This window comes from Varroa destructor, unplaced genomic scaffold, assembly GCF_002443255.2.
Source record: "Varroa destructor unplaced genomic scaffold, Vdes_3.0 BEIS01000006.1, whole genome shotgun sequence".
In the NCBI taxonomy this organism is placed as follows: domain Eukaryota; kingdom Metazoa; phylum Arthropoda; class Arachnida; order Mesostigmata; family Varroidae; genus Varroa; species Varroa destructor.
Window position 1 is genome coordinate 17258342 of NW_019211459.1, and position 23775 is coordinate 17282116.

At 40.3% G+C, this 23775-nt stretch overlaps 1 protein-coding gene and 2 long non-coding RNA genes across 24 annotated transcripts in view; 2 read left to right on the forward strand and 1 right to left on the reverse strand.

Moving 5' to 3' along the window:
• Positions 1-376: 376 nt before the first annotated feature.
• The window catches only part of LOC111252432 (neurexin 1-like), a 90395-nt gene continuing 66996 nt past the window's right edge, over positions 377-23775 (reverse strand). For all 6 annotated transcript variants that reach the window (XM_086992027.1, XM_086992030.1, XM_086992028.1 and 3 more), the window contains 18 exons: positions 21417-21541; positions 20889-21073; positions 20126-20374; positions 19591-19820; positions 18376-18487; positions 17375-17633; positions 15995-16374; positions 15430-15615; positions 15065-15232; positions 13349-13522; positions 12821-12990; positions 12273-12471; positions 11838-12112; positions 11567-11696; positions 10982-11288; positions 10412-10539; positions 10203-10285; positions 377-9603 (listed from right to left, as the gene is read on the reverse strand). In XM_086992027.1, the coding sequence (XP_086848153.1) occupies positions 9193-9603; positions 10203-10285; positions 10412-10539; positions 10982-11288; positions 11567-11696; positions 11838-12112; positions 12273-12471; positions 12821-12990; positions 13349-13522; positions 15065-15232; positions 15430-15615; positions 15995-16374; positions 17375-17633; positions 18376-18487; positions 19591-19820; positions 20126-20374; positions 20889-21073; positions 21417-21541 (3771 nt within the window). In that variant the 3' untranslated portion in view covers positions 377-9192. The remainder of the gene's footprint in view (positions 9604-10202; positions 10286-10411; positions 10540-10981; positions 11289-11566; positions 11697-11837; positions 12113-12272; positions 12472-12820; positions 12991-13348; positions 13523-15064; positions 15233-15429; positions 15616-15994; positions 16375-17374; positions 17634-18375; positions 18488-19590; positions 19821-20125; positions 20375-20888; positions 21074-21416; positions 21542-23775) is intronic.
• LOC111252433 (uncharacterized) lies at positions 5763-17333 on the forward strand. 17 transcript variants are annotated; one of them, XR_015329612.1, is made up of 7 exons: positions 5763-5896; positions 6296-6397; positions 7558-7647; positions 9278-10315; positions 10992-11720; positions 11951-12135; positions 16006-17333. It is a non-coding gene; the product is annotated as an uncharacterized LOC111252433 (long non-coding RNA). The 17 variants fall into 17 exon arrangements; XR_015329607.1 differs by having other exon boundaries at positions 5850-5986; positions 6274-6397; XR_015329608.1 differs by having other exon boundaries at positions 5850-5986.
• On the forward strand, positions 19712-23082 carry LOC147754933 (uncharacterized). The gene is made up of 3 exons (XR_015329617.1): positions 19712-19841; positions 20200-20350; positions 21317-23082. It is a non-coding gene; the product is annotated as an uncharacterized LOC147754933 (long non-coding RNA).

The following is a 23775-nucleotide window of genomic DNA, read 5'->3' on the forward strand; positions in this document are numbered from 1 at the left end:
TGCAACGCGATCGTAACGCAATACACGGAAAGCATGGTCGACCACAATGGCTCTGAAATAACGATTTGCGAAAGTTCATTGGGAAAAACTGCAAAGCCGACAGGAGATCTGAGCTACTGGTACACGTACGAAAAGAAGAAAGCAACGAAGGTTTTGTAAAGGATTAAAGATAAATGATCAGTATTCAGCAGTCTCTGGCAAGGCTTGTTCTCGTATTTATAGAGTTTAAGGCGTTGATTCGAAACGCAAGTTACGTTCGGTGACGAAAATTATGAACTGCAGACTCTCTTGCTTCGATATAACTTTCCTGTCATCAGTGTCAGTTGCAAAGGCTCTATAAGTACGCGTTATGCTCTAAAAATGAAAACATCACGTCTTTTTACTAAGAGATTGTTGCATTTTTTTAGTTTATTCAGCAATTTATTTAACGCCTTATCATCTGTACTGCATCAGTTGATGATACCCCCTTCAGTACTCTATCTAATCTTCGTTCGTTTTCATCTGTAATTATGTTTGTTGTCGACGTTACGCCTCCTTGACGTTCACCATCTTATCATTATCACCATCACTGTGATCATCATAATTAGGATACATTGTCACTTTTTTATTAACCTTAATAGCTGTTTTATTTACTATCGTTTATGATTTTTTTAATAATAAGTCGTGTCGATATATTATGTCTAGCAGACGACGACAGGGAAGGAAAGTGCAATGTGAATTCAACGGGTAGTAAAGCTTTAGATGACGCACTTTTGCTAAAGTTCCCGTTTCAATCAAAACCTAATAGATTTCCATCAGATCTCTTTCTAACAGAACTATTTTAAAAAAGCAGGTTGAAGAGAGACCGCTATTGTAGCGAAGAAGCTCACAAGTAATAAGCAGTTTTAATGCTGTTGTAGTTGTGTGTATTTGTATGATGCGCGAACGTTGATATTTATTTAAAACGTTTAATTTTTGTAGGATTTTCGGCTTTCATTGCCGCTGTTACAATATACTTGCTTATAAGGAAGGGCTTCTATCCTAATTAATCTTACCTTACGTATCGAACCCATTTTCCATATTCGAATTTTTCCTGAAGTGTGATTCTATAGGGTATTTTATAATGACATTTCTTTTTTGCGATGCCTTTAGCTCTATGCTTTAAACTGTTGTCGACCAAACGCACTGTTTTAAGTTAAAAAGGTGCATTTTATGCCCAAAGGTAGTTTTTGGGCTCATTTTTACACGAATAGGCTTTAGTTTGTTTTTTAAACCCGTTTTCTTCATTAACCCCTGTCTATTTTTATTACCTTATGGTTACAAAAACCTGACTATTCTCAAGTATTTTATAACTACTGTTGGGCAAGTAGGTGCTTTCTCTAATCCACAAAAAAGTGACTCCAGATCTCCGAAATCCAGCATAGCGCCGTTCGCATACGCGCAAGGCCTTCCGAACCACGCGATATGTTTGTTGATTTTAGATAGAGCAACAGCCCTGGACGTAATGCAGGGAGTCATTATGTGAATTACAGACGATGGGATCTTCCGACCCTCTGCACCTGTCCGCCGATTTTGTTTTCAGCAATAGTTAGATGTTACTACTAATGATAGTATCGGCCCCTCTAGGTTAGTAAGGTATAAATTTTTGGTTCTTTACATTTTTACTTTTGCACTCAGGAGCTGAAATATGTTTCGTGCAGTTACAGTGGAGTGTTGTATTGTATCTATGCCGCCATAGACCGCTTCATTCATCAAAGTGGTCTTCATTTATCAATGTCCATTTTCATTAATGACGGCACCCCCCCCCCCCCCCCACCCCCCAGACAACCTTGTCACGTTCCACCAACTGTTGTTAATACATCTCAGAGTCGCATGAGCCTACTCAAATGCTTCTTTAACTGATACCAACGAGAAGCAGTTAGTCAATATTTGTACCTCACTTATTCTTTGATTCGTTCAGCTAGATAGGTCTTCGGTTCGTCCTCTGAACTTTGCACCCTCATGCTACAATCGCGCTATCACTTTGTCCTGTCAACTAATAATATGCATAGTCTAAGAATAATGTATACTTAACGCACCATTCTTTTATCTTTAGCAGATGTTCATAGCATTAAGATTGTTTGTTTTTTACGATACTACGATAATGAGTCTGTATACCGGATCTATCATCCATTATATTGTTAGAGACACCGCTGAAGAACAACAAGTGCGCATTTCTGCGGTCGTTGAATAGATAACGTTATATTACGTGCAATTTAATGATGGGCTATCCTAACGAGAAGGGTCGCCATGAGCACGAATTCCCATTTCGGCACATATTGGTCAAAATTACAATCTTTCTTAGAAACTGCAGCGTTCGTAGGCCGTCACACAAACCATTGAGGAACAATCTAACGACCCACACGAACTCACTGCGGGTAATGTCTCGTAATGTCATAACGTGCCTTTATTTTAAAAACTGGCCACTCGAGAACTTTTCACCATACCAGTTAATATCTTTCCATACAATACTAGCTGAGAGACATTAAACTTTTTGTCATTCGTTATGCTAATAAAAATTTCAAGAATTTCACAAGTTTATAGATGTGAAGTAATGATTAAGAAGGGTCGGACATTGTTTTTGATGACCCTCTCCATTTGCCATTCTTAACCAGATTGAATGCTTGCCACATTCAGCCTTTGCAGAAATTGACATATATAAAATTTGAAAAAAAGCCTGTGCGATATCTTGAAATTGTGCAGACTAGTGTATAATGCCTCACAGACGTCCATAAGGGTTCTTTATGTAGAAACTGGCTGTGTATTATTCCCGCTTTTTATCATATGCGCAAAAATCGGTGCCAAGAACAACAGTTCTCAAATACAGAAAGACTACGTATGTACGTCTATGTTAATGTCTAGCATACATAACGTTTCGTTTACGGTGTACCTTGTCTGCAAATAAGGGAAATGCATATTTGTGTTACATATAGATGCAATATAATCCTATTTTGATTCGTCTTCATCATGTCGATATAATCTTCAACATGTTGAAACGTATATTATAATAGTAATGATTAGTATAGCAATATTGATGCAATTATAAAAAGGAACTATAAAAAAGGATATGATTGATATTCGATAGCGTACGTGCACGAGATTACTTGGCTGTTCGCTTAACGCCGATGACATTAATCTCGAAGCCATCCAGTGCAGAATTTTGTAAACGGCATGTCTACCTGTCTGAACTGTTAATAACAATTATGGCCATTGGATAGCTATTTCTCGTATAGCAAATCTCGTTTTCAGTTGCGCGGTGTATGATCGAAACACCTATATAGCCTATAATATTTCGGTTACTTCGTGTTAGTAAATTAGTCGGCTTAATCGCTTACTGCTGTTCGTGCTTCCGTTAGCTTGCGAGGCAAAAGACTATTACTTAATGTGGCATTGGTATTTCAACCGGTGTTGCTCATGATTGTCGGCGCTGAGTTACTATTTAATTAGCTCGTGTGCATATAAGTGTATATCTCTATGATGCGGTGTTATCGAATGAGTGTTTCATGCAAAGATAGAGGTGCTACCATTGAATGTTTCCAGTGAAGATCTCTGATGACCTTCTGTCACATTCTCTTTTTTAACCTGTTTATTATTAGAACCCTATTGGACAATGGGGAAAAATGCCTTTGTTCACAGTCGATTTTTCCATCAGTTTTAGCCAAGGGGGTAGCGTCGGTGATTATTTGTATTAAATGCGTATTGATATTATTGAGTGTATATTTTGTGTAATGATAAAATTTGATAGGCAATTAAGTCTAAAAAGCTTTACACGCCTATTCAAAACTTATTTCAATTTCGCATTATAGAACAGACACGCATGCACCCTATACCTCCATAATCAAATATTCTGACAAATGCACGCTTTGCCCCAGGAGATTATTATGTACAAGCAATGGCCATATCCAAAGAAGATCTCTGTCTCCGAGGGTACCACCTAAAATAAGGCTGCTGTGGCTATTCTGCCTAAGTGCAGGGTAACATAGTACGGATAATCTAAACCAGACAGAAACTCAGCCGTCCTATTGAGGGCACGACTGAAATTATACCCAATCAAATACAGTCAGTATTTTTTTTTTCGAAAGGTGAGGTACCTATTCAGTTCTATAGGAAATCAGCTAAAAACATTATCACAAATGTTCGATCGAAAGTTTACACAGGGGCAATGTACGTTCAGTTTGCCAATTCGGTAATGAACGTCTGTTTAGTTAATACAGTCAATGTTGTTTTACTAGTTCTACACGTTATATATACTTAGAACAAGCAGTGAACACGTTTAGAAAGTAAATCGGATGTTGTCGTCATCTAAAAAAATAATAGCTTGCGATTTTTGTTGGCAGTTGTGCTAACTGAATATTACACCCTTCGTCCATTTTGAACGGCGCGGAAATGGGCCGTGGGGGGGGGGGGTGACATTTGTCTAGTTGACGATCAAACGTCTAGACTACTAGTTTTTTCGTTAGATAGATAGAATAGAGGGGAGCTGGTGGATTCGCGTTTCCAGCCCAGCTGATATTCGATGGCCATTTGGTCTGTACACTGTACGCAAGTATATAGATATATCGAAGATAAAACAGATTTTTTTGCGTTTCACTCTTGTTGGCACGCCTGTGTACGGGTTCTTGATAGTTGTTTCTTTTATTTATATAAACTTTCCTAAAAATAAGTATACTTTTTTGACAGTATATGGACCGGTACCAATTACTAACCACTACTGTGAGGATCTGTTTTATGGCGCATTCGAAACGACTCCGGTGAAGATGACGAATTATGTTTCCAACAGGAGAAAGCCCCTGCACTTTATCGTCGTGATAATACTAGAAGATCTAAAAATCGTAATTGGGCTTCTGATTCAATAGCTTATCGTTACATAGATGTAGGTTTTTGTAGGTAAAATAGTAACCATATGTGAAGAAAAAACGAAGTTTAAATAATTCCCAGCTGTGAATATATTTTTTGGGACACAATATGGGGTATAAATCAATTAACTCCTAGACAATCAGTCCTCAATAATGCAGTGCGGCTTATGTTGTTCTTCCTGTTGGGATAATCTAAGGAGCGTGAAAATATTGGTAAACGGTGTATGTTGTGAGCGTGATTCGTGACAACCTGTCTGGTTATAGAAAAACTCGAATGGCAATTTCGTCACAATTGTCAATGGTGCGAATCTCAGTTAAATTTTCTGTAATAGCACAGAGATCACATCTAGGGTACTAATAGATGTCGAACAAGATGCTATATGTTCGTATGATTAGTATTATCGAACAGCGATCTTCGTGAGTAACAGTAAACGCGGCAGAAAGGAGTATTCGCTATTACTTGCCTTCAGTGCGCCACACACGGTTGATTAAATTACACTAGCTTTTTTGAACCTTATTGATTTTTTAAACCTAAATATTACTAATAATAATAAATATAAACGTCAATCATTATATATGTTATTATTCGTTGCAGGGACGAAATAATGCCACCTGTTGCGCTGGGTTTGTAACCAAGAGATATGTGCATGTTAGGAAAGTGCGCTTATTATTACATATATATATATATAATTATTTTCCTTGTCGTAGTAGTTCTATAATTTGCCCACTATAATCAATGTATGAACGAGCATTAGCTATGTACAGAACATACGGTATAGTACAACCTGTCGTCGTCGTCGTCTGCTAGAGCCCGTGGTCTGTTAAAGAACGAAAAATAAACATCAAAAACAACCGGCTACCCATTCGCCACTGCATGAAGCCTGTTATCTTGTCGTTGAGCTTTTTTCTCTCCACTGCCTTTCTATTTGACAAAGTGAAACTGCTGGCACCATGCCTTTGCATGATGCATGTTGTGCAACATCTGTCAACAACAGCTTCTCGTTTATTGATACTATAGTTTGGTATTACTATGTCGAAGATTGTTAGACAAACGATAGTTATCTGTTATTGTTATTGAAGCCGGTTTTGAACCTCGCTGGGATCGTATATTGGTTGTTATCGCTTTTCAAGAATGGTTAGAATAGACCAACGTACACAAACATCTGATAATTATGATCAATATTCTGAGGTGACGTTTCAGCTTTTATCATGCTACTTACTTGAAAACGTGTACGTCACTCTCCGGTACGAAAAAACGTAAAATGGCGCCCTCAATATCAGGGATTTGATTGGCGCTAAAGATTTTACTTTCAGATTAATTTTTTAAGCGCAAATAGGAAGTCTACCTCGTGTTAGAACTATCACTGTTAAAGTATTTCCATTGTCCTGTTTGACACAGTTGCCTGTAATATTCCCACCAGGCCTAGGCATCGGATAAACGTGTGTTCGACCAAAACACTGCGCAGCCCTACAACAGCAGTAGCGATATGAGCGTCCGGGGGAAAACCGCGTCTGACAAGTGTGTAAGTCGTGTATGCGTTATCAGCATATTTGTAGAAGTGATTGCCCGTTGATATTACCAATGTAAATTCGGTTGTCTGTGCGCGTACATTCTGTGTGTGGCATGATAAATAGCGGAAATTGTACGAAAATTATTGTCACTATAATTATTGTTGTTGTTGATACTAGTTAGTACTGTTGAGACGTTCCCTTTTTATCTACTGGCCCTTTAGTGATCCGTTCCGTTTCCCCAGCAGTTTGAGTATAGAACAAGAACTCAATAAATGACAAAACTTACTTTTGACGTTGTCATCATCAGTCTACGTACACACTAAACTTAGAAAAATGTACAAGTATATATTTAGATTTATGCTTGCTGTTGCATTGTATATTGTCATAGGTATGTTTATGGTCTCTCAATAATAGTGATAATAATACATTAATTATCGTCATCGTAAATAGTTTCATTAATATTTCGCTTTTCTATCTTCCTCCCTCTCAGTTTCTGATCATTAGTCTCATATTATGACTGTTTCGATCTTCAACTGACCTCTCACCATTATATGAAGTAATATTATCATGCATGATGTAAATATGATTGGGGTTATGTCACATATGATCATTCGTACTACTAGTCTTTTCTAAGTTAGTATTGTTTTTCTCATTTCATTGTCATTATTACAATTAATATTATTCTTATCAGAGTGTTATTATTAATTAGTACTATAGCGTCAATAATGTGAAGGGTGAGTCCCCTTGTAGTACGTCGCGGGGTACATGGAATTAATCCATTTTTAGCGTCTCATTTGGAGTTAGTACGCAGGGATCTGTATCTGGCCTCTGTGAATTGACCCTCAACCTTTCGATTCATTTCTTCCTCCTCATTCTTTCTCATCGGCATATTTCCTCTTCATCGACAATATTATATATATATATATTGCCGTGAGCCGATTCAGGCTAAGCGAGACGACACTCCGGCGGCGGCGGCGGCGGCGGCGGCGGCGGCTAAGAGTGGTCGACTTCGTCCTCTAAACATCTTACATGGAATTTTCTATATGAATGTATAGAATATACAAGCTACGTTGCATTTGGTAGTGTTATCGGCATTATTCTATATAATAATATTTGTTTCCTCCACGTCGTCTTATCATTAATAATTACACATTACACGGTCATGTTACAGCGTTTGGTTGATGATGTTGCGATGGTGGTCAGTGGTTGGCAGAAGTAAATACAGTAACACTAACAACGGTGAAAAAATCACCGAGACAAGGTAAATATGAAAGTTTCTTGACAGCAGTTGAGTGTAGGTAGGGTGTAGATGATGATGACATCGCGCAGAAGGTATTGTGCAATGTTAGCAGTGACGCTAATAGGAATAGCTATTACATCATCATCATCAGCAGCAGCAGCATTATAAACTGTCACTTATTGTTGCGGCTGTACGTAGTTTAAAAGTGATACAAAACGGTAAACAGCAAACTGATCTTGTCATCCGCTTCCGTGCGCTCTCGTTATTCGACCACATCCGGTCCGTTTCCACCCATTCTGATCCTGTTCCATTCACACATGGCAATATTCATAGTTCTATCAATATCTAGTTATTTTTCAGCACTGCGACATAATCTGCTTCTTTATATATATATATTTGTTATTGTTCCTATTTTTTCATATCGTCTTTATCACCATATTTTTTTTACTACCATTAAGTCTATTTTCATTTTTCGAGCGATCGTTTGTGTCCTGCTCTTCCATCTGGAGCCAACAGGTCCGAACCTATGAGGTGTGGGTTAAGAGGGTGTTTATCGAAACTCAAAAAGTTTGCTTAGAAATCCACTGTTCCTCATGGTATAGTATACCGGAAATTGGCATACATAGTCTCCGTATTGTGGACGACCCAAGACGTCTCGAAAGCTGGAAGACAGACTTCCTTGTTAATAATTTTTTTTCTCCAGTTTCGGTACATGGCTGGCATCAAGTGACAATCGAGAATGCATATTGGTCTCTTGTTAACTGTTTAAGTTAATGCATGAGTGCCAAAACTGCGCGTACGATTATCATGATAGATGGGACTTGCGTTGCACTTGCGCTTACCCATTTTTGCGTATCGTAATCAGTACTATCGTATTACTTGACACGACATATCTAGTCGTCAGGCGTGTTACCGTCGATTGCATTATTTCTGTCTGTGTAATACTAATAACAGCTGGCTAGCTTCTCCGCTGCGTTCTGGCTATCTTGTATGTATTATTGAGGTTTCATCGGAGGTTTGCGGCTTTAGAAGTGTCGCTGCTCTGATGGACATTTATCTGTTCTTGTCTGGCCGAGGTTATCTTGGAGAGAAACATTCGTCAGCTGATCAGACAGTTGTCAACCGGTCCATCAGTATGTTTGTCGTTCGTTTACTATTCTTCTTATGTATGGTTCATGTCAGATATATTTTCTAAATTGTATCTCGCCTATTATTGTTACCTAGGCGATCATGCTAATGCTTTCGCCCTGTAGCATCGGTTCTTAATTTACTCAGATCTTTCGCTCATATATTTATTTCTTCGTTTCTAGCCCTCGGACATCTATCGACTTATTGCTAACAATACAGCAGCAGTATAATATGATTAAATTGGTAATAATCAGTATTTTTGCGCTTGCGAGCAGCGCGATCTGTGTGGGACCACGCCCGAGCTTCTTCCTATTACGAGCCATTTGCTATTGTAATTCTTGCGCATCTTCACAGTATTCGTCTTGTCATTGTTAGCATTTTCAATATTATCGTTCGTCTCATAGTTCTTACGAGCCATAACTGCGTGCTGAACATCCCTCATACGTACCACTCCTGGGGATCTTTGACTTGTTCCGACTTCTTATTGCCGGCCACGGCCATACCTTTGTGCAACGTTGAATAGGCTGGCGCTCCGCCGGCGATGCCTCCGCCTGAAGCCACCCCGTACGGAATGCACGCACCACCACCGCCTCCAGGTCCGCCGGCACCTAAACCTCCAGGACCGATGGGCGCTCCCATTCCGGGACCTGCACCAGGGCCTGTGGCTCCAGTTTCACCGACACATGGATTATAGTATAAGCTGTTTGGCTTGCAGGCACCACCAGGTCTGCCAGTGCGAAACCGGTAGAGAAGCAATGCGAGTATGACGAGACTGACAAGTATTCCCGCTACGATGCCTATGACGAGTGCCGTTCCGTCGGCTGCCACTGCTGTGTCAACACGTGCAGGCTGTTAAATTAATTAATTAACAACGGTTATTATTATTATCATTTTCATTATTATTATTATTACCACATTGTAAGCAGACTTTCAACGAAGCGGAAAATGATTTTAGGGAAAATAATAATTCGTTCACGATGTAAAGTGCAGGTACATTGACGCAAAGTTTGGACTTCTAGTACAAGAAAGGTCGCTTAGAAGCCCTTAATAATTAAAGATGTTCCAAGTAAAATATATAGCGATGTATAAAAGGAAAAATTTTGAAAGATGATGATCAAGAAAAATGTTTACATAATGTTTAATCCGAAGCAGACAATCACGAATTTTATGTAAGAAATCGTTAGTTAGCTACTTCCGAAAGCGGACGGCAACCTCGCAATTACCCTGGCTGTCTGTCTTTAACTCACTGATTAGGCACGAAAAAATTGTTCCGAGCGTCTGCCATAGGTTGCAAGCATTGAGATACCGTTAAGCGCTCAGATTCTACAGGCTGGGCGCGGCTAGCATAGAAAATAATAAGCTGTGAATATCGAAAATCTCAAATAAACATATAAGTATAAAGTACTATATCCTATATAAAGTTCGTCATCATGATTATTTGAGTTTACCTTCGTTTTGCTTTTGTCTTTGTTGATCTGCGTCGGTGTGTGAACTTCAGGAATGGGTACGGAAAACACCTCCGGGATGCCCGCTGAAAATGAAATGCGCTACGGTATAACATGTGCGTTTATTATTGTTTTGGTCCAGCATCATTCGGTTAAAATTAATTGTAGGTAGTTAGATAACGAAATCAAGTATATCAGAAGACAGCGTTTACTTGAAGTTGTTCGTGGCTTGAATGGTGGCCGTGTCGAGAATGTTTTAACGATGATCCATTCATGAGTGGTAGTTGTAGTTGATGGAGATGGAGTTGTGGACGTCGTCGAATATATCGACGTTGTCGTTCTAGATAAAATAGCAAAATCAAATACAGTGAAAAAATGTACCAGTTGTATCAAATGCATATACAAGGATTGTTCGTTGGGTCATTGGTAAACATTTAGTTTAAACACGCTACTTTAGGGACGATGTCTAATAGCTAACATATGTATAATATAATATACACATATATATATATATATATATATATGTATCGGCAACAAATCAAAGGAGACGTCAGCATTCTTGACGTAAACAGCATCCGTTTTTTAAGCTTGTAATTATTCACTGAATTACAAACGTGGGAGTAATTCAGAACTTGCAAGCACTGAGATAGCGTTTTAAGCGTTCGGATTCTATGGGCTGGACGCGGTTAGCATGGGGGGTTACATAGAAATATGAATGCTTATTTAAATTACTTTACGTTACCTCCATCGCTTTGTTATAACGTTTATCCTCGTTCCATTACCTGGCCGTAGTCGTGGTTATTTGCGAGTGATCTCCGCTGTTCGGAGATTCGTAAGGAGCTCGGGGCGTTACAATAATACCGCTCGATTGCGATCTCGATCGAGTGGCATCGATTCCGTTGCCTGAACCTTCTTCGACACAGTCCTCGTCGTCATGACATGAATAGATGGCTTTCTTTTGTGAGGGTCGTGATGTCGTGCCGCCGCTACCGGCCGAAAAACCAACGGAATTTCCGTTGTAATGTGGCGCCGAACTACGCCGTTGCGAAGGGATGTAAACGGCCGTTACGAGTTCATCGCCCCCGCCAGCTGCTCAGTGGTTCAAAGATCGTTCAAATGGACAGTTCGTAAATTTATGGAACAAAAAAAAGAAACTACTCAAAAGAGTTTGTTAAACTATTGATTGTGCGCAAAGGAACCCAGGCCAATTTCTATAGATACAAGTACGTATAGTATGTTTCTTGCTTAAATATATATTTGCTGGCGGTTCATCCACAATTTACTTAGGCTTTACTGATTGTTCGTGTCGTTAACAATACGACCAGACCTGTACCGTCAGTGTGTGCAGTACGACTCTTTGTCATTACCTGAGTTACTATTGTCATCAGCCGCGTTATTGTTACAATCGGCGTCGTCATCGTCGCTTTCATAACATCCCGACCCTTCTGAGTAAACGAGGTCATCGCGTTCGTAAACTTCTACTGGAGGTTTCGCATCCTAAAAGAGAGGTCGAAATTAAAGGTGAGGCTCGAGCTAAGCTAATGTCTTAAAGATTCTGTGAAAGCTATATATTTCATCTAGCATGTAATGTAAATGTTGTATAAGTTTATTGGTGTATAATAGAAGGGAAGGACTTACGTTCAACATGAAAGGTTGATCTGCTGGGTAGTTATGTGCCGGGCTGTACTTGCTTTGAGCAAGGGACTGAAGGCGAGTGGCATCACCTTGAACAACGATATCGCCCCTTTCAGCGCTGAGCTCTAGGAGGCGAACTCCGTTAAGTACCACTCCGGACAAAACACCTCTGAACCCTTTAGATACTGCTGCTGACGCAGAACCAGATAACACGCCCCCGAGCTGAATCTTAACATCCGCTGAAATCCCACCTCCGACGGTTTCATCGGCTGCGCCATCTAATACAAGACTCAGGCGAAATGTGAGTGGGGAAATAAGAATCGAGTATACGTTTGCCATTTTTGTAAGTTAATCAAAATTGCTAGTACCTAATAAGTGGTAAATTATTACCATTTTCATAGCGAAGCATGCAAGTTTCATAGCGAAAATTGTACTCACGATCATCATCAGCTAGCTGTTGAAGCTGCTTATGTTTTCGAGTCTGTACGGGCAACTGGTCCAGTTGAAGTGTAGAGGCCCGCGCTCGGTGCGTGAATCTCACTATGTGATACTGTCTATCATGCACATAGACACCCGGCACATTCAGTGCATAATCCTCACCAGCCACGTTATAAATGGCAAACAAGACGCCGTCAATCTGAATCAGAAATTACTTATGCATTTAAAGCGTGCTTGCTTTTTGTTAATCAATAAATTGTACGTTTTCCACACTTCTTATATGTATGCGGATATCGAATGCAATACTTACTCCCATAATGAGAGCTCTAAGCCAATAATGTTGTATAAAAAAAAAGGAAGGGCAATTTTAATGTATAATATTTATATTTCGGCTACGAATGCTAGCACTTTTGTTATTTGTAAAAGAAGCAAGAAAGTCACAATTGTGGTCACATTATCGAATCGTTCGAATCTGATACTATAATATACATAAATAGATCTAGTAGGCTACATGAAGTGGGAGAATACAATTCGAAATATAAGCTTACAATTTCGATTTGGATATAATCGCTCGTAGCGAGGAATTCAACTCGAATGAGTACAGCATTGTCAACTTCGGCGACTAAACCTAAAGCGAGTGCATCCCCGGCCCGGGGACGACGGAGAGCGGATGACGTAAGCAGCAAACCACCGCTATGAAATTCATATGATGCGCTTTCTGCAATAGTTAGGCCAGACAAAAGAGTCGTTTGTTATTGTTACGTATTTTACCCTGTTAACCTCCAGCGCTCAGCTGAAGATATGCTTGGACGACGCCCGCGACAGGTGCTCAAGAAAACCTTTCTTAGGTTATTATAGGAACAGTGTTTCTAATTTGGTCTATTAGAAAAAAAAAGATGTACATATACCAACACGATCGTATCATTGGCGCGTGTAATTATAGATGGTAAACAAACTTTCTGAGCTGTCCCATTGTCATATTGTTAAAAAGCAGTGTGCGATAACGATTTTTTGACAGTAGCGACATGATAACACATTGTGTCGAATGTAGAAACTTATGTTTTTCTTTGTCGTACCTTGGGTGCACGTTGCTCCTCGGAACGACGTGAATGAGCAATCACAGCTGAACGAATGCCCACTGGAAGCAGCTGGGTCAGTTTGCTGTTTGTCTGCGTTCGGACTGCTGGAGTCCTTCTCGTGACAGACTCCCCCGTGGGCACAAGGTTTCGATGAACAACCGCTTGCTTTTCCTGCAATTTACAAAGTTCGGAGAAACAATGATGTCCGAAACAACTATATATAACTGACTCAGTGATTTCAGTTTACTGACTTGTCGCGCTAAATGGGCAAGCACATTATTGCTTTTATTGCGTAAGTTTTTCCCTTTCAAACTGTTCATCAAAATCCAGAGTTGTATCCCCGTAGCTAAAACAACGCTTAACTTAACGGCAGTACTAGACGCAAAACTCGAAACTAATTATTGTTGTCTCATGGAGCCAGAATTTCTCATTGATACTTTATTTAAATGTCGTCTAGCTCACAACAACATAAAGCTCTTGGGTTGACTTTAATTGAGCTGGAAAAAATAAGTATGAAATAACCGTTGTGAAGAACGTTATGTCCGTAGCTGCAGTTGAGTACCGTTTTATTTTCTCAAACCCCTCAATCTGACTACAATTATCCACACGTATAGCTTTAACATAATCTAGTTTCTAATCCCTATTTTACTGTGGTCAAGAAGTCTTTGTGTGCATCCCTCCGGCGGTCGGTCAGCCTGTAAAAGAAATTCCTCTAGTCAATCGCCCGACTATTTATCGGCATTAGTTGATGTAAACTGTGAGAACAAATCACTTGCAGTCCAACGAGACAAAGAGTAATTCAGAAAAAGGAAAGCTTTACGATCTGAAATTAGCCGGAGAAAACTCTTCTTTGCTTTCCACGGCTAGAACGGTCTGTCTTGTTTTTTACCGTCTACGAAAGATCGACGAGTTGATTGACTGAGAAAAAGGTTTCTCAAGACACGGCTTCAGGGATGAATCAACGATAGTGGTTTGGGGTCGCTTGCAACTGATTTGACGGCAGCGTTAGCGTTCGGTGGACTGTAGTGCGCTGTACCAGAATGCAGTATAGCGATGCTAAAATGAATACCAATCCTAGTTTGCCCCGCCTTTGCTTTCATGCTGTTTAATCAGGCCGGCAATATGGAAGGCTCCACGCTACCCAATGTAGAGGGCGAAGGCGTTTATTAAGAGGCAATCTGTAGAGCGTTGTTCAAGCTTCGTTCAGATGACAAAGGTTCAGTTTCATTTACTAATTTTTTGCTGCCGGAAATTGAGATAAATATACGTAACTTGTTAGCTAAGGCACTTCGTAGTCCTGTTATACACGTATACGTATCATGGGACACTCACGAAAGACTCACAAAAGCGTCGGTAAATTTCACCGAATTAAAAGATGTGGGTAAGCGAAACACTTGTGGGGCCGCTTTGGCTATAGGCTGTTTAGCTTCTTGCTAGTTGGTCCGGACGGTGCTATGTCGATGTTACAGTTTTTCTGCGTGAATTTATCATTAATTATGTTATCGGAGTCCACTCTTTATATATAGGGCACGAAAAAAAGATCCTGTTGTTTACCGTTCGTCAAATAACCTGCTACATGGTCTATTCAGTTACAGACTCTCATCATACGAAATGGTAAGTAAAAACAAACAGAGCTGTTCTCTAAGGCCTATTTGGATCTTTTTAGTATTACCCATCAACGTAGGATTATACGAATTTTTTTCAATTTTTCACCTCGGCAACCTTGCGACACGACATCACTAGGGATAACAGCTTCTTCTGCCAACTTGATGCTTTGACCATTAACGTCCTCAACGCCGATGCAGCCTGCGAAGCCAGATTGCGATGAAACAGGGGCAGGGAGTATGCTGTACTCTCGTACACCGCCAATGTACACCAAACCTAATCAGAACATAGCAGATCGTACACGTTTACGCTTAGTTTTTCTTACGATGCTCTTGGTTAACTGTTTAACCCATTCTAACAACACCTGATACTAATAGATGTTCCCGCCAGCCTAACTGTGTTCAATGTCGGATATCAGCTTTTAGTGGTTTTTTGTTCGTGTACCATGTGTTGTGCCGTGTACTAGACGCTACCTTGTAAAAGACTAGCGTCAAGGGTCTCCACTGCTCCAGCCTCCTGGTCATCAACACGAAGTCGTAGAAAGCCGGTCGTAGAGTGTACTCGAACTGAGTGCATAGCATTATCGCTCAACAGCAAGCGGTCATGAACGACGTCACTTCGATGGCTGACGCTTCCACTGTCACGGAGAGCATAAGCAGCTATACAATACAACATCCACATGCCGAGAAAGCAGAATTAAGACCGTTCGATGACATGTCGGCGAAATACTATTAGAAAACATTTAAATTATTGCCACATCGGACAGAATAGCTGCTGGCGAACAGCAGTAATGCTTAAACCAGCATAAGCTCGTGTTGCTATTATCGTTATATTTCTTGTTGTCGCTTGATATCTAGCATGAGTATGGATAAATTATTCTTCGAATTCTGTTCTGATGAAATTTAGCTAGCTAATCTTTTAATCCGACATTCTCAAAACCAATATGGTTTGTATATACATAGTTTTTGAGCTTTGATATATTGTTTAAGTCATCGTAACGTGCATATTAATACGGTGTCCATAAAACCCCTCTCTTACATGATTGATAGGACGACGAGGAAAATGACGATGTTGACCTGTGTTGATGCCTAAGACTTTTCGATGAATCCTGACGGTCGCTTTGGCTCTCAAAACTGCTTCCATTGTTATTTGGCATCTCTCCACGCTGATGGCGTCCTGTTGAAACAGCCAACGTCGCTGCTGCGGCGCCATACGTCGCTGAAGGCTGGGTAACGATCATCTTGAGTCGAGCGTCCTCGAGTTCGAGGGTGAGCCCGCTTCCGTTAGCGCCAGGCCAATGAAGCACGAGACCGCTGTCAACCGTCGGCTGAATCCGGAGAGTGATCTCAAGTCCGCGAAAAGGCGACGCACTCAGTGCTACGAAGCCCGTGGGCGCCGAAAAGGTCGAGAAGTGCTCACTGTGCCGCGACAGCAACCAGTATGACATTAATAAATATTAATCTATATACAATAATGTGTTAATTAAGAGACGAATTCTTGGAGAATTTAAAGAATAATACACATGTGTGCTGCGTTACACGTCTGTTTACGAATTTAAAGTTCAAAGAAACTTCTTGAATGCTAGCCATGCCTCAACAAACCAAACGTTTGTTATGTGCCTGCGGCGAAGGCTACACCCTACGATCCTATTAAATCAGTTGAACTATAAAATCAGTCTTGTAATGAGACTTATTATAAAGAGATACAGTACATTTGACGCTCACTTGATCAGACGTCAAATTTGATATTTCCATAGCGGTAGATAGTTTTGCTGACACAATGACATTTAACTTCTGAAATTACCAGTCTAACGGTTTAAAACATACTCTATGTATGCACGCATTCATACACGCAATCATACACTACTTGCGCACGCACAGAGCTGAACTTTCGAGTTTTTACCATTCAATCGAAAAAATTCACTCTGACATAAATATATTGGTCCGGGAAAGTTAGTTGGGCTAACTTGAAAAGTTTAAATTAGCTTTGCCAAATGATCTATTAGATTTTTTTTATGCGATTTGTGTGCTTCGACATCAACAGTACATTGGCCATTTACTGTTATTAGAACTCTGTGAGGCATATATCTTCCACTTGATCACGAAGTACAAATTAAAAATGCGATAATCCACGGCGAAGTAAAGCTGAACGTTCTATCACCGAGTGCTCACCGAGTGTGTTCTATTTATAGAATTTAGTGCTAATACCGCAGTTTCAGCTAGTCTTCTGGAGGTCTAAATCCAACGTGAAGTGTTACTATATGTCCAAAACAAAAAACCCGTTATAGTTTTAACCGAATTATTTGCTCACACAATTCTCCATATACTTCTAGCAAAATAGTGAATAAAGCCGAAGATAATCTTCACTGAATTATTAACGTAAAGTTTTCATTTTTCCAAAAAAAAAAACAATGTTTACCTTGAAAGGAGCAGCGACCCACTAGCTTGAATAAGTCCAGGCGGAAGAATGTTAGATTCAATGGAAAAACCAGAAATCTCTCCGGGTCTTAACGACTCTGACAAGGGTACTCCATTGACTCTAAGATGTTGAATTTCACCGACGAAGGAATGGGTCGCAATGGTGTCGGCACCGCCTCCATTTGTGCCCCCCTCGAACCGAAGGAGCTGGTGACCGAATCGAAGTGAACCCATACGAATCCGAACATTAGATGGAGTTTCTAGAACAGAATGAACCAGTACCTTTAGAATGAATTGTGCAGCGCCTTCTCGAGGTAGGCTGACCGGAAAACGCCTTGTTTCCTGATCACGTTCCGAAAGCGGTCCCGCTTTTGGCCATGCATCAAATTTCAAAGAGAACTAATACTGTTTAACGTATATTTTTTACCATGCGCTGCCTCTGCTGTTGCTTGGCGTTGCCGAGCACGGCATTTATAATATCGCAGCCACATTTGAAAGACGCCCAAGATTGTGTAGTCCCGTCGGCGTTCCCCTTTTTTATACGATTTGCTTGGATTGCAGATGTTCACACAGTTGGTTAGGCCTTACGATTCTGCCATGCTGTGTATGTAAGAAGCTTTCAGGTATTTCTGAACATGTGACCACATATGTCTATGGACATGGACCTACAGCGTGGTGCAACGAAAAGGTTTCCAAAAAAAACACGGTACATTTCGTAATAGGCTGCGCTACCTTCTTTTATCGTACCTGAAGTTTGGGCAATCAATATTCGAAGCGCCTATATTACGGCTGAATCTTATTCTAATATATATGCAAATAAGCATTTTGGTATAAAAAAAAAAGTCTTTTTCAATGAATGCCTTAATATTCTTAAATGTTATTACTCATTTTTTTATCCTTCCTACTGTGGTTTACCATGTGCGAACGCGGTTAAAACTGATTAACTTCAATGAATAGAAGACGCGCAAACTAGATCCAAATAACTGTTCGGCGCCTACAAACCTGCAAATGTTGACTCCTGATCAACCATAACAGCTACATTAGACGCTGTTCGCAAGATCCGAACATAATGCCATGTACTATCGTCCAAACCGTAGCCTGTTACCGTGACAACCTGCCGCGCAAAACATGACAAAAAATACATCAAATATGTATATATATATATATATATGATAAGGCAATAGATAATAAATCTCTCAGAGAAAAGAAACAACGTAACTTCAAGGGTTGGCCTTTTATCTACTATTTAAGAGTGTCTCGAGATCTACAACGTTTGTCTCTATGCGCACATGATTTAAAGCTCCAAATAACGTTCTGTTACGATAAGTTTCGCCTATTACTACTCTGCCTTGTTCGAGCCGAAGGACTTATCGTAGTCTAACATGTCTAGAAAGCTCGCAGAGCCCATCTGGTCATATGGGACTGATCAAATTTTCTGCTGGTGTTGATCAAAGTTTGAGCTGGGCAGTAAAAAATCGTACGCGTGGTGTTGCTATTATTTACGATAGTCGGCCAAAATTGCACTATCGATTCCGGTTAGTTAATCGAAGCTCTGCTTACGATGGATGCAGTTTTGTTTTTTCTCGTGGATACAGAGCTCGATCTAACCTTGTCATGGATAGGAAAGATTTCTTTATGCACGGCATCGTACAAAGATGCCATTTGTTCGCGTTGTTGGATATGCAGGCAGCGGATGTTTGTTTATTGCGACAACTTGGAAGAGATGAGGGAGCATCTATGAATCACATACTTTATTTATTGATACTTGTATAGACATTGCTACATGGCATCGATCATATACTAAACAGCAAAAATGCTATTTACAAAAAAAAAAAACATACATATATAAACCATCAAACGGAGAGACGAGTCGGCTAAACAACTGGAAGGAATCGATTGAAATATGGTTACCAAAGAAAACTAATTATAATCAACAGAAAGTGCTCGGCATTTTGTTGCTGTACTATCTGTTAGGCAGATCAACACCGTTGCAGATCCTGAGAAAGCAAACGACAACTCTAGATAATCGGTAGTAGTAAATTATTATCGCTCAGTGCTGTCCGTATAATATTTAAAGCATCTGTCCGGTCCAACATATTCCCTATTACAGTAGATTTAAGTATGTGTTACTAACTATCACGGATATGCTCAAAATGACAAAAGGCTAGAAGGTCATGGCCTTCATTTAAACAGACGTAGTGTCATGTCGTCACTCACCTGTGAACCGTTTCTTTGACTGAGGGAAGCTGCTGAGAAACGGTAGGCGAGACGGAATTTTCCATCCTGGAGGGAGCCTTGCAGAAGGCCTCCGGGCTGTGAGGCAAACACGGTGCAACTGGACATCTCCGTACGAAAGCGAAATACGATTTCCTCGCCGAAACTTGCCTGATGTTCGGGTAAGGTCGCCGTTATGTGTTCCGATCCAGTGAAGTGCAAGCTCAACGCAGCTGGATTTGATGTATAGAAACGTAAGGATGCTATTTGTGCTCGCAAATTGAATGGTTCCATAAACAATCGCGGAAAGGGTGAACTAAATCTATGGAAACTGCTCATAATTGATGTAAGTCAGCAGAGTATAGTGTAACGTTTAGTAAAAATGGCACACAATCTCCCGATATTCGTAATGGTATTTATGTGCTTGATTCTAAGGTAAATTCATTATTCGTATGGCAGTAAGTCTTTAATGCGATTCTTTAATGATGGATTGATTGGCCAATTGGGCATTTGACATTGAAAGTGGAAGGCCACTTACGAGTTTCGCAAGTGGGTCCTGCAAAATGTGTCCGTGAGCAGTCACAGATCGGCCGATTCCAACCTTCATTACAGACAGCGCCGTGAAAGCACGGGCTCGCTGGACATTTGGGTGCGCCGGCACGACTACAACCACTTTGAACTCCGGCTACGGCCAGATTTGTCCTGAGGTCAAGCTTAACGCCACCAACCGAGAGATCTCGGAGACAGCCAGCAAAACCCCTGTGTAAGTCTGGTTCTGACCACAGCCCTTCAAATGTGCATATACAAAAATCGTTAATACGTTTGCCTAAGAAATTTCAGCTTTGCAACGCTTTACGTATACCGATATGATTCTATGACTAGAACTGGTGTTCAAAAAAGACTAACTTGGAAATTTGGCTAATAACATACATACCATATTCAATATAATCATCTTAAAAGCCACTACGCAGGTGTTGTCTAAAATTCAAAGGTTTTTGAATTAATGTAGCGTTTGGTACACTTTGATGGCCATCCCACACATGTGTATCGCCTTGTATCACTCGATGATTGACTTAGATTGGCGTTCTATAAAGAGTCAACTTATCTTGATTTCGCTAAAGCTCCCTCTATATTGCAACTAGTTTCTCTAATTACTGGCATTAGGAGAAGTAGTTTTATATCCAAGACAGATAAGTATGGTCTCATTGTCTCGGAAGTGCCGAAATACCAAGAATAGGGATTAAGCCAGAGTAAACTACGGTGTGGAATAAGATAGTGCCCTCCTGGTCAAGAGGACGCACCAGACGGATAGCTGTTCTTGCCAAGATCGCTGATTCCGCCGACGAACAGCGGTCCGCCAGTTTCGTACAGACTCCCCGGCGAACCATGAACTCTGAACTCTCGAATCGCTCCGTTTGTTTCGGCGTTGGATGCGCCCGGACCTCTATTTCCCTGTGCGTCGTGATCCGCGCGGAATATCACGTATCTACATGAGCAAAAAAAAAAGAAGAAATATATGACCCTTATCTTTATTTCAGTTGGGTCATACTTCTAGTGTCTGTTTGATGTTAAAGTCCGAAATAGGTTTAAAAAAAGGCGAAGGCTATGAATATACCTTCCCCCATTGGGGGCTTCCGACATTAGGAACAGTTATATTGTATTCTGCCTTTGTATGTCCTCTCCGCGCGACTTGTCGAAAACTATTCTTTTATTATTTCCATTTTTACAGGTAACTCAAGGGTTGGTGCATCATAAGGAGGAATATCGACATCACGGGACTGTCCTATTGTAAAAGAAATGACTAAGTTGCGTAGATTTATATGACGTACCCTGTACGATCCATTGAGAGGGTAAGTTTATGCCACTGGCCATCGCTGGTTCGCCCTCCGCCCGGCAGAAATACGCTGGCTCGGCGTCGAAAGCCGCCGACTCCGATACGCAATTCCAGATGCCCCTGAAAGCAAATAGCACTCACATGTCTCGTTTTTGCAACAGAATCAAATCAAGACCAAGCATCTACATCATACTGGAGAATTATAGATTATGTTTTCAATATTGATGGTTAGTTGTATTAGGCTACATTTTGATGTTTACATCGTGAAATCGCGTACTTCGTTGCTTTTTGTGCGCAATTTACAATTCTCCCAAGTTTCTATAAGGATAATCTCAAATACTATTGGCATCGCATAGGTTTTGAGTCGTTGTATCTATTTGGAAACTAAGAACATGATTCCCCTCGACGAAGTAGATGTAATAATTTGACTATGGGATATAAAACTCGGTTTTCTAAGCAAGCTTTTCCAATACGAATTCTATTGTATACGAGTTAGATATCCTGTTGGAGAAATGCGACCTATTGGAACGGTCCTATTTGGGATGGCACAGGGTTGACGTAAAATCGCGTTGTACGATATACTTTCCAAGTATCTTAAGCAAGCGATATTCATTTTATAACAAACTTGGCACGAGGTTACAGCATCATAAAGCCTTCAAGCCTAGTTTCTTCCGGACGTTTTCGGTCGTACAACTAAACATATAGAACAAAAAAAAAAACAAATTCTTTAATGTATTTCCGTCGTCACTACAATCACCCGAAATCGCTCATAATAAGTTGCGATTTTTCCAAAATTTACATTAAACACTTTTTTTGCTCACTCATCTACTAGGATTCTTGTTTGTAACTCTTGTAAAAGAAACATATCACGGTTTTAAACAAGCAGTGCCACATTTACTAAAGAAAAACAGTACTATCTGTTGATAAAATCAGCCATGAAATTGCCCCGCGTATGCTATGACATACTGTATTGAATTTACATGGGGTTTAGGACATCATTGACCCAATCCAACTTCACTTTATTGGTTCACGGACGGCTCTTTTCATTCTGACTGCAGTAACGACGAAAACTCATACTGTGTTTATCGAATAGGAGGTTCATGTAAAGAAGGAATAAAAGCATATGACCCCGGGCTTCTGTCTGTATGGAACAAAGCCCCATGACTCAATAACAAAGCGTTTCTGTACGCTAACAGGGACCATTCGAAGAATACAGATTTCAGTTTTCTATTATTATTTATAATACAACTTTATTTTAATATGCAAAGCAACTTTAACGAGACTTCATAATTGGGACATATTGTAAAAAACCGCTAAGAAACATCGGAAGCTCGTAATTGAAATGTTGCGGCCTTGGCAACCGTTTCAAATTCTAAATGTTGTGCTAATTTACATATGTACTTGTATTTTAAGCCATTGGTTTGTTGACGATTTGCTGCTGTTCGTGTTCAGCTGGTTGAATCGAGTTCGAGTTCAAAAAAGCAGGATCAAAAGGTACCCTTGTTTTTGCCGGCAAAAAGGTTGCCTGGAATTCTACTAAATAATATATTATCTTAATAGCTTATATATATAATATAATATCTTGATAGCAAACGATCAATAAAGCTGCAGAATAAAACACATGTGTCCAACTGTGGTTCTATTCTGAATAAAGTGCGCAATTCCTATCTCGTACTTATTTATTCATAAAGTGTTGGCTTCTTCACCACGGGGCAATGTCTTCGAACAACCGTCTCTAATTATTTTCTAACCGTAATCTAATTCCTTCGCGGCTCCTTTGACATCCAGTTTCTAGACTTCCGAGGTCCCACTCGACTGCTTACATTATCGGAATAACTGCATTATCTATAAATGTCGTTAGACAATCCATTACCTTCAATACTGGTTATTAACGACATGTTGCCTGCTTAGCAGGATCTGTGGGAAGCACGAATCATGTGCATATTTACCCTGCAGCACACTGCCGCGATGTAGTCTTAGCAGACTGATTGTCTGATAAGTCCGAGCGATATCTGGTCGACCGATAATTCAAGGTGAATGACAGGCGTCGTCTTCGCTCATGGGCAGTTTAAAACGTATGGAATTGTTTGCTGCTACAATATGTATGAAATCCTGCTGACCGATAAGGACATGCGGTGTCGTTCGGTTAGTGATCCAATGATGATAATATTATAGAATAATTATAATTTTCTAGTTTCAAAAAAAAACTGGCCTCTGCTGACCGTAATCGGGACACAGCTTCGTAGCGTCTTCACGTCACCCGGTCCAGCATAATCCAGATGCAACCCGCTTCTATATAGGTTACCCAACAATGAGCTGCGTGCCGATTATAGGTTCGTGGGTCCGTACGCGCA